This window comes from Neolamprologus multifasciatus, chromosome 1, assembly GCF_963576455.1.
Source record: "Neolamprologus multifasciatus chromosome 1, fNeoMul1.2, whole genome shotgun sequence".
Taxonomy (NCBI): Eukaryota; Metazoa; Chordata; class Actinopteri; order Cichliformes; family Cichlidae; genus Neolamprologus; species Neolamprologus multifasciatus.
Genome location: NC_140439.1, coordinates 19,062,923 through 19,073,834, shown reverse-complemented (window position 1 = coordinate 19,073,834; position 10,912 = coordinate 19,062,923). Strand labels below are relative to the sequence as shown.

Genomic DNA, 10,912 nt, shown 5'->3' with positions numbered 1-10,912 from the left:
TTTGCATAAATAAACAAAACAAGCAGACAAAAAAAAAAAGACTCAAATCTGGTAACTGTGAGAGCAAACCCACGTGAGTCCAACTGGGGAATTTTGTTCATTCGTGTTGTTTTTCCTCAAAACAGCTTCACATTAATCAGAATAGATAAAAATACAATTTATATCCAGTGCTTATAACACTTATGAAACATTGTCTCTTTGTGAGTTCTTGTTGTCATTATTTTCTTTCTTTTTTTTGTTCTTTTTTTTGTCCTTTTTTTTTTTTTGCTATTTAAGCTCAGTCAAGTTTCAGTTCCATGAAGAGTCCTTTTTAACTACCAGCCCACTAAAGTAGTGTGGCATAGTCATGAAAATATTTACAATCGCATACAAATACATCTAACCGCCAGCAAACAGGAGCAAACAGCTTAGAAATACCAAACAGGTTGACTTGGAGGGAAATCCACTTGGGTTTGTTTGTAGGAGAGCATCTTCATGACGTGTTCCTCAAAATGAGAACAATATAGAAAAGATGCAATGGAAAATAATAAAATCTGAATTATCTATGAGGTAATAAAAAGGGGAAAACATGACTTAATATAAATATGTCCAAAAGTTTAAATGATGTAAGCCAGCATCTAATGGGTAATAACAATAAGAGTACAGAAGATAAGAGAGCATTAAAGAACCGTCTGTACCAATTTGAGCTAGGAGAAAAATGCAGTGATCAGCAGTGAGCGTCTTGACCTGTTAAAGCTAGTGACGAGATATTCATGTCCTCCAAAAAAGCTCTGCACGCTCTCTGAAATGGACAAGTTCAAGGGCATGGGAGGGGAATAGCTGGACTCATGCATTAATAATGCTGTATTTCAGATGATACCCAGTCGTCAGTCATTTTAATAATCCCCCACAGCTTGATGTACTTGTTCCATCTGCTCGCCAGTGCCTGGTGATTGGGCCAGGGTGGGAGCCCTGTTGAGGCCTTATTTCCAGCACTTTGATGGAAAGCACAATGAGCGACACACACACCATTTTTATTGTTTCCCATCCTTCCCTGGTGTTTTCTCCTTCTCTGAGCCAGATGGCGCCCCCTGGGTGCTGAGGTTGCCACGGGCTGGGGTCAGAGCAGAGCATGGCAGGGAGGAGAGCCACTTAGACCTTCTGCCCTGTAAAGAGGATCTGAGTCTCAACATCAAGGCCTTGACCGCTAGATGAGCTTTATCTATCTGCCGTCGCTGGAAGGTCAGGACTTGTCAGGTTTGAAGCTTACATTAAGACTGAGTTGCGTCTTTTCTGATTCTTGCATTTAGTCTGTATTTTTTGAAGTGCAAACAATGAAAGCAGTATAAAGCTGATCAGATTATTGTAAATGTTTCAAAAGCCTCATAGGTGATAGAAGGTTTCTAAGTGCACTAATTAAAAAATTGTGTATTTTATGCTTTGTATATGAGTCTTTTCTCTATGTCCTTGCAAACTGTCATTTCTTTTCAAGACTACTTCAGTAATCAACTCATTGCATCAACCCGATGACCGTGCTCTCTTTTAAGACTTCTTAGTGTCAGTTTAAGATTTACAATGTCTAAAAAGAATTAAGATCAGAAAAAAAAATTACGTTTTAAGACCTAAGACTTTAAACTTGCCATCCAAATGGGGCTAAAGTGTTTAACAGAGCGCACTGTAGCTACACATTGTACAACATCAATTTAAGATTGTAATGCCACCAAAGCTGCCTTTCGCTACTGTTCCAATCCCACAGATTGGAGGCCTTTGGCCCTTTAGCATTCTGGCCTGATTACAATCACTCTGATTAAGATCTTGGTGAGTCAGAGTGGACTGCAGAGCTGGAAATAAGTGAAGGATGCCACGGTGCTCTGTGTGGACAGGGATGAGGAAATGAAAGGGCTGGCTTCCTTGATGATCACTGCATTGGCCTCCCCAAAGAACAGCTAGCATCACAAGCTACCGTCCACAGATGTAACATATTGTAACCTCCTGCAGAGCTTGCTGCTTCCAAGTTCCTGAGTTTAATTTGTTTATTCTGTTTGGGTAAATTAAAGAAAGACTGGATGATGAAGCTGCATTAAGAGATGAAGAGATTGTCTAAGACTCAAAGACTTGAAACAACTTGAAATGTTTGGCACTTGCGCACTAAATTAGGTTGTTTTGTAATAACAAAAAGAAAAACACAATAATAATAATATTACTGATAGTAATAATAATGTGTAATTAGCCTCTGTACTACGTTGGAATCACTCCTTATCATTTTGAGATATTTTGTTCATATTTATCTCTTGATTAAAAACATTCACAAGCTGTTGGCTGGCACGCTATACCTGAGTGAGAATATTATTCCCATCTTGAACAGTTAGGTAATGTAGCAAAATCATCTAATTGAAGAGGAAAAGAAGGTAAATGACAGTAAGAATTACCTAGGTTCATATCAAAGGTTGTAATTTCAAGTTGTCTTTTGTTTTAGGCAATAACCTAATTGTCTATATGTCCATGATCTTAACAAAAAATAAACAATGAGATAAAAAATATATATATATGTATGTATATATATATATATAAATTACCACAACCAAACTGCTTCACACACTTAAAGAAACACTTAAGACCAAATAGCTTTTGATTCAGATGAAGCCACAGCTGCATGCTGGCTTCGATATGATACATCATTATTTTTTTTAAACATGTTCAAACCTTTGTGGTGTAGTTTTTGTTTTCTTTTGTTCTTTCCCTCCCTCAGATCAGACCAGCCCTCTGGGCATCCTCCTGTATGAGTACTGTTTCTGCACTGGCCTCTTCGGTTAAAAGGTCTCAGTTGGCACTGACTGGCTCTTGTGTGTCATTTTCACTGCTATAGTCTGATTTGGGCTCGTCCTCAAAATCTTCGTACATGTCCATTTCATCCTCGCCATTGACCGGCTCGCTGTTGTTCACCATGCCAGTGGGCTCTAGCTTCATGTTGTAGGTGCTCTGAATGACGGGAATGGATGGCTCAGGACTCGCTGAGGCACTTGAGCACTCCGATGTCATCTGAGGTGAGGGTGTGGTGGTCGCCATGGTGATGGCCCCAGGGTAGACCATGCTGGCGCTTGTGGTGATGGGAATCTGCGGTGGCTGCCTATATGTAAAAGAAACACATACATTTATATTAAATGCAATCAGTTTTCACGATGCACTTGATTAAAAATTGATCAGCATAATCGGAAAAAGAGCACACGGAAAAAGTGCTCAGTGCTGCTCATAGTGCGATTGCTGCTTAGGTTGGTGGCTACATGTCTCTAAAGTGCGTGATTTTTTTTTTTTACAGCACTTAAACTGAGATGGCTGGATTACGGGTTTCCCACAGCAGTCTGCTGTAAGCCAGCAGCTCTGTGAAAATGATTTGGGAAAAAGAGAGGTACTCCTGACAACTCCCGTTTTGAGCCGCTCAGAAACACTACCCAGTTTATTGGTGACATAAAACCAATACGTTGCTCCTGCTGCTCTTTGCTGCTTTTGCGCTGGATAATTGATACTCCAGCCACTGAATCTTATGACTGACATGGGAACACCTGGAGAAGGACTCTCCTGATAACCACAAACAGTAAATTAAAGTGTTAAGCCTTAGACTGCTGCTGTCCACGCTTCCGTAAATATACACGTAGAGCTTATATATGTAATAATGTCTGTATTTGGTGCTCCATCAGGAGATTACTATTGTCTTAAATTATTAGTAACCCTCTGAATTAAGCTGCTGAGTTAGCAACAGTGGTTAACTCAGCGTTCACTTTTGCAAACACTGCTTTGCATTGCATGCATATGTTTTCTGCATTTTCTTGTGTATTACGTATGGCAAGGCTGGGCTAAACACAACTGTGTACTTACCCCACAGTAAAGAACTGCCTCATCTCTTGTCGCCGTGAACGCATCATCTGTTTGTACTCTCCGATGCGGAGTTTTTTTCCGTCAATAATGCAGGTCCTCTTAGGCCGTGGTTTGTACTTGTAGTTTGGGTACTTCTCTAGATGAAGCTTACTTAGACGAGCCTGCTCTTCATAGTAGGGCTGTTTGTCCTGGTTAGACATGGACTTCCACCGGGAACCTACACAGCACAGTACATTCAGATTTTCAGTAACCAGAAAAACAGTTTGTGATTGTAGGAAACTGCAGGAATCCATTGCTCTTAAACATAACCACTAATTGAACAAAATAAGCAGAGAGGTGGTGACCTTGCACTTATATAAAATAACCAATAATGCCATGTGAAATTCGTAGTCCTTTACTTTTTACTACATTGCATCAAAATTTAATTTAATACAGAGTTACCGCTAATAAGGGTGGACGTTTTCTAGAAAAATCGCATGCATAGATTTACTGTCTGCTGCACAACAATCTCTTGATAGCTCTGCATGTGCACATTATCTGAAACCAGAGGCAGGCTTTTTCCTTACTGTCAAACAGTAAGGAACAACAAGCTGGAGTAGTAAATACTGCAGCTCGGTGAAGTGCCCTACACTGGCATGGATGACAGCACTTTTAACAGCTCTGATGTATGGACTCCAGTGTTGAGGGGACAAGACCCATTTAGTCTCTGTCATTTTTCATGACAAACACTTATGCTAGTGATGGGCTATAAATCCATCTGTATGCTGAGGCGAACTGATGCACAGTGGTCTACGAGATAACGTGCATACTCTCTTTTTTAGACGCCAGACACTTTCTAAGATATATGCTTTTCCGAGTGCAATAAACCCATGAGAATGAGCAAAACTGAAAAAAAAAAAACCCTGGTAAGTCAGTGTTGGAGAAACACCATTAGTAATTGAAAAACTCAGATTGACTGCAGTGCTCTTGAGCATGTCAAAAGCTATGAAACAAGCTGTGGTTCTAGCAAAACTATAAAACTAAACCAAAAGTAAACTATAAATGGTGCATCATTATCAGTTTTGTATAAAGCAAAGAAGTCAAGTGCTCACAGCTGTATGTTTTTTAAAGAGTCTTACCCAGAATCTTGCTTATGTTGGAATTGTGCATGTCGGGGAAAGCCTGGAGGATCTTGCGCCGCTCATCCTTGGCCCACACCATGAATGCATTCATTGGCCTTTTAATGTGGGGCTCGTTGTTGTTTCTTCCCCGAGATTCCCTGAAGACTCGCGCCTCGGTAGGTCCAGCGCCTCCTGTTGGCCAACAATAATAGGGTTGGGGTTTATCTGCAGAGCCATTGACTTCCTTGGATCCCGGAAAAAACAAGGGCAGGAACAAGAAGAGAGAGCGTGGCGAGACATTAAGTGACAAGCCATGTTTAAACTCTCCTTCATCTGCTATCTCCATCATGACAATTATTTCAGATGAGTGCAGAGATGCAAACACTCTATTCAACAGAGTCTACAGGGTTGAATATGGCGTTTAAGGTGGACCTTCTCTTTAAATCGGGTCTATCCAAAAACAGTACAGAGAGAACAAGGAGAAGCCCTTTGACTTCAAGAATAATTCAGTTCTTTGTCCATAAGTCCAGCTTTTCTACTTGTGCACATATTTTTCAGACTCACAGCCAACATAAATATAAGATTTGAGCCTGACTTAAGAAAAAAGAAAAGAAAAAAAAAGCGAGGAGAAACAAACTTGCAAATCTTTATAAAAGCCAAACTGCATTTCACATATATATGCACAAAAAACCCCTTCGGTTTACACTTCTTTCTCCCCTTGTTTCTCACTTTCTTCCTCTTTCCTTCAAGCACGCACACAAACAAACAAACCAAGCACACATTAGCTGGGAGAGAGTGTGCCGATTCTGCAAAGTGCTGTTTCTCAATCAGGGCATTCACAATCAGCATAAGAGAGTTTCTCTCAGTATTAAACTGTACATCAGACTGATAATGATTTCTGTTTGCATGTGCATTTGCTTCCTTTTATATGTAAGATGTGAAAGAATTAAATAAAAGCAGTATGAATATTTAAACAAACAAAAATATGTTGATAAACAAGGCTTGAAAAATAAGACAAAAAAAGCCTTCCATATGCTACGATACATCTTTAATGATCTCAAATCTGGAAAAGAAAGCTTGGGATGACTCATGCATATTTCATCATCCACATGTGAAGCCTTCTCATTAGACCATTCCACTAGCAGCCTTGGCACACGTTACCTGGGGTCTGATTTCTATTATTATTTCAGTTGATAAACAAAATCAAACTCTTAATGAGTAATGGAGGGCTGTGCAGAGACATTAATTCCAAATCCACAGAAGCCTCGCCCTGCTCTAATCACTGAAGGTATTACTGCAGCATTTTCAGCCTCAAGAGTTGAAGTGTCTTCGCTTCAAAAGAACATGTCCTGTTTTCAGAATTATTATATGAGACAAGTCTTTTTAAAAAGGCAACATACATACAATAGAGATGAAGGTGTGCTGGAACTTTGTTTTTGTTTACAGGGTAAGAATTCTTGAGGTCTAACCTACCTAGTAGAAAAGCCTGTTTTTTTTTACTTTGACTTAGTTGACTTTTCAGCAGCTCATGTTTAACAGCCAAAGAGCACATTTAGGAATCCCTTAAAAGAGACAGACTAAACATTACATATGCAGAGAAAGGTAATAAATGCATAGTTATCTATAACTTTAGATTCATTTTCAGTTGCCAAAATGTCCTTTTAACCATATATGAATGCATTTCCTCATCATTGCGATCTAGACGCCTGTGTTCTTTTAATTTCACAGTCTTGTAAAATATGCACCAAATTAGAGATTTTTGTTACTTTTCGAAATACTTTCTCTACCTCTGCAAGCACCGCGTTTTACTCTGTTTGCTGAGCTCCCTCAAATGCTGTTGGCCCGAAAGCCATCATGAATTCAAAAATAATACACTACCTTTGCTGCCACCGAACCCCACAGTACGTTAATTTCATTTAGCATGCACTCACTGTACAGGATGAATTGATTTCACTTTGTTTGGTTTTGACAACCATGTTTATTGTGCAATGAAATGTGGTGTGGCGGAGGGCTGACAGTATCCATCAACGCGGGGCAATCTGCTGACTGCCGAGGCCAGATGAAGGTATTCATTAGCTCAGGAGCGCAGCGCTCACTCAGACACGACAGCCAGTGTCTGCGCCCTGGGATCGCTTGCCGTAATTTACGATGCCTGCCGTGCCATTACTCTATCACTGACACTGATTCAGCAATTTATATACTGGTGCGCATGTATATGGGCAGAGGTGATCTTCTTATGTAGCGGCGGGAGGGGGGGGGGGGGGGGGGGGGGGCAAAACAACTGCCTGCCATCACCTAGTGCCACATCCATAGTTAGCCAGGAAACCAGCCACGTGACTAGGTTCATTGGAGGGAATCCAGATGAGGCATGGTCTTTTGCTGCACATGACTGCACGCAGAATAGCATCGCTTTCTGCTCTGTCAGATGCTGCAGAAAACTGCAGACTTGAACAACAGGAGTGATGCACCTCGTAAGTTGTTCTGAGGCACACGCTGTGTGGCTTGGATATGTAAAATACTGAAAGTGATGAAAGCTGCCTCGGAGAAACGAACAGCCTAACTTTGCGAAAGACCTTTAACCTGAAATAGCAGTGAGGTCTGTGATCTGTCTGAAAGCACCTTGAAGTACAGAACTGCTTCCTTATTCAACCCCTGTAATATATATATATGACTTAATCGGGGACATCCTGTATATTCACACAGCAAATTGCTTGCAACTATAACATGCAATTTACTGCCAGGTTGTTTCCATATTTTTGCAGAAAATCGCAACGCTGCTCTGACATTTTGCAAATGAGCAATAACTATTGTTTTCCAGGAGGGGCAGGACATTTAGGAATCAGTTAGTTAGGTGTGTGATTGTGTAAATAAACACAGATGTTTAGCGGTGACAGGGCCAGGCCCCCTGGGTGGTAGCTGGGGAGGGAGCGAAACAGAGGGAGTGCTGCTTAATAGAATTTATTGTGATTCATGAGGCCCGCAGCTCAAGTGTGACAGAGCGATATGAGAATCCCCTTTTAATTTGTCTCTCCTGGAAACACTGCAGATGAGCAGCATGAATTACAGTGTGAAAGAATGATTGTGTGTGTGTGTGTCTGTGTGTGTGTGTGCACATTGTGGAATAAAGAACGAAAAGGGAACGTGAATAACGAGGAAGAAGGAAACAAAAAAAGAAAGGGGGCGAAATGGAGAGAGAATGTAGTGAGGCCCCACAGCCTGTCACACCTGTGAGCTGCAGGCTCAGACTCGACCATATAGCAAGCCAGAGGGTAGCGCTGCCCCAGCTGCCCCCTCTCCTCCTCCTTACTCATCTTTGTTCTATGGGCAGACACATAATGTCACCCAGGAATCCGCTCAAAAAGGATGAGCCTCAGTGAGCAGGCAACAATCACGCAAACCTGCCAAGCCCTCCCTGTTGGGATCAAATCTAACACCTCTGAGTGAAGGCATTTACTACTGACAATAGAGCCTCTCCCTCAGAGCAGGATCAGGCGAGATTAATGTGTGTGGATGGACAGGATGCGGCGCTCAGTAGCTCTGGTCCAGTCTGAGTTCGTGGCATGCTAATTAAACCGGTGAAAATCACAAGTGATGTAAACCACATTAAAACATCTCAATTGTCTTATTTTTAGTACCCAGTTGGGATCGTTTGGGTTTCCATACCCTCTGTGTGTATGTGTGTGTGTGTGTGTGTGTGTGTGTGTGTGTGTGTGATAGTGTGTGAATGCATGCACACACGTGGGAACTTGGGAACAAACAGGCAGCTTGTTTCAACATGCCGCAGCTTTTACTTTTGCCTGCAGAGCCAGCTGTCTTATGCATTTAGTTTAATCTTTCACAACTTCTCGGCCTCTGACACTCACAGAGAAATACACACATTTGTTCGTTTGCTCTAAATTTCAATTTGGCAGCTTCAAAACAGAACTTTCTTATTGATTGTTTTGACCTGTGCACCTACTGTTTTTGTGACTTGACACGTTATTATGTCAAAGGCTTCTCATCTAAGCTTTCTTCCAGAAAAACTCCCCGGCAATAAAAGCCAGAGCTTGATTCCCACAGACTCACAGCAGAAGAAAAACAAACATCTTCAAACAATCAGCCCATACTAACACTTCACAACAGCTCTGAGCTACCGATGTAAAGAAACTCATTGTCAGTGATCTGTAGCAAAAGTGCAAGACTACTGTTTTCTTATCCTATTCCACGAGGACACTTCTCAGCTGAAGCTTCTCTTTTGTTCTTCAGTCTTTGCTTGATATTATCTCATTGGGCTTTTAGATTAATTCTGTTTCCTGCCTGCACACATCTCTCAACAACTCCTTTGTTCTTTGTAGACCCTGAGTGATGGGGGCGTTTTAAACAAACACACAACCTCATATGGCAGCTCCATACAGCCATATGTGAATGAACGAAGGGCCTCAGGGCTCAGGCTTTTGTGGTATTTGGTAAAGACCTAATGAATTTGCCAAGGGATCATGTGTGTGGCTTGTGACTTTGTTAAATGATGAAAATCCTATCTATTCCTATTTCTTAACCATTCCCATACACACACACACACACACACACACTTTTGGTTGTTCGGAGTTGGGTTTCTGCCTGCTTTGCAAATATTAGCTTAAAGAACCTAAAGCTTTCTGTGAACTGCCGCGATAACAGAAGTCACTGTGCCTGCTCAATGCGGTTACTCTGTTCTGGATGGAAAGCTGCTACACACCAACGGGCTTTCACACCCTATGTATGGGTGAGGTGGTGCACCCAGTAATTTTCCCTTTCAGGAAACACCAAAAGTATGTGCAGTGTGTTCTGATCTACTCGGGGGAGGGGGCTAAAATGTTTCCAAATTCATTTGCCTCCTATTTTTATAGGTTGTTCCAAAACTAGTTACTGATGCTACATTTTTTGGATAAAACTGCCTTTTTGTCATAGAAACATTTGTGTTTTTTTATGGTAATTTTTTAGAAGAAGTTTCAATTCAGCAGATCTTATTCACATTGAAAAAAAATACTTGGCACCTGGATGACCTTTACCCTTACATAATCTAGAAGGCTAATGTTTTCTATGCTTTCATATTTATGCTATTAAACAGAATATAAATATTCTCGTGCACTGTATATTTCTGTATGTTATGGTATGCTAGGGAGCCGAGCTTTCTTTGGTTCAAGGAAGAGAAAATCCTCACAAGATTTCAGATGCAAGCATGTTCTCAGAAGAGTAAATACTTTGTGGTTCACATCTCAAAATCCTGCTTCACATCATTCATCTCCATGCCTTCCTGTTGGTAAAGCCTAAAGACACAGACCGATATATATATATATATATATGTATATATATATATATATGTATGTATGTATGTATGTATGTATGTATGTGGTGTAATAGAAGAAATGCTAACTGTGTTTTGAGTTATGACCATTGCCCTGTCTCCCAGCCTCCCCCCCACCTTGGGAAGAGGACCTCTTCTCTCCTCTAACCTTTGCTTGCTCCTAATCCATAACCCACTGGGAAAACTGATGTGCGGTGTCTGGTGCTAGCCTTTCCCTTGGCTCTAAACAGGACTTAAAAGGACAGAACTTCCCTGGTGCGCACTCTGTTTCAGTCCTGACTCCACAGTAGCCACAGAGGGAGGGTTCCCACTGGGAGAATGAGCACTCAAAACACATCTGTCCAAGGAGTCAGACGGGTGGGATGGGATCTTCTGCTGTGGCTTACATGGGAAACATGTAAATGAATCCACTAAATGCACCTCTAATTCTCATCTTCAGAATTGGGTGTGATGTGAAACTAAATGTGCTTTGAAGTTGGTAAACAAATATTTTTAAAGCAAGATTAAAAAAAAAAAAAAGTCTATGTGAACCAACTGAGCAAGACCATTTAGTTCTAAAACTGAACTGAAACGTGCCTAAAACTTCATTGGAAAACGCTGATGTGTTACATTGTCCTGAGAAATATCTATCCCTCTG

General features: G+C 41.1%; 1 protein-coding gene across 13 annotated transcripts in view; it reads right to left on the bottom strand.

Moving 5' to 3' along the window:
* Positions 1–217: 217 nt before the first annotated feature.
* sox6 (SRY-box transcription factor 6) overlaps positions 218–10,912 on the bottom strand; it is a 126,879-nt gene continuing 116,184 nt past the window's right edge. For all 13 annotated transcript variants that reach the window (XM_085157881.1, XM_085157942.1, XM_085157918.1 and 10 more), the window contains 3 exons: positions 4,971–5,144; positions 3,853–4,069; positions 218–3,106 (listed from right to left, as the gene is read on the bottom strand). In XM_085157881.1, the coding sequence (XP_085014007.1) occupies positions 2,800–3,106; positions 3,853–4,069; positions 4,971–5,144 (698 nt within the window). In that variant the 3' untranslated portion in view covers positions 218–2,799. The remainder of the gene's footprint in view (positions 3,107–3,852; positions 4,070–4,970; positions 5,145–10,912) is intronic.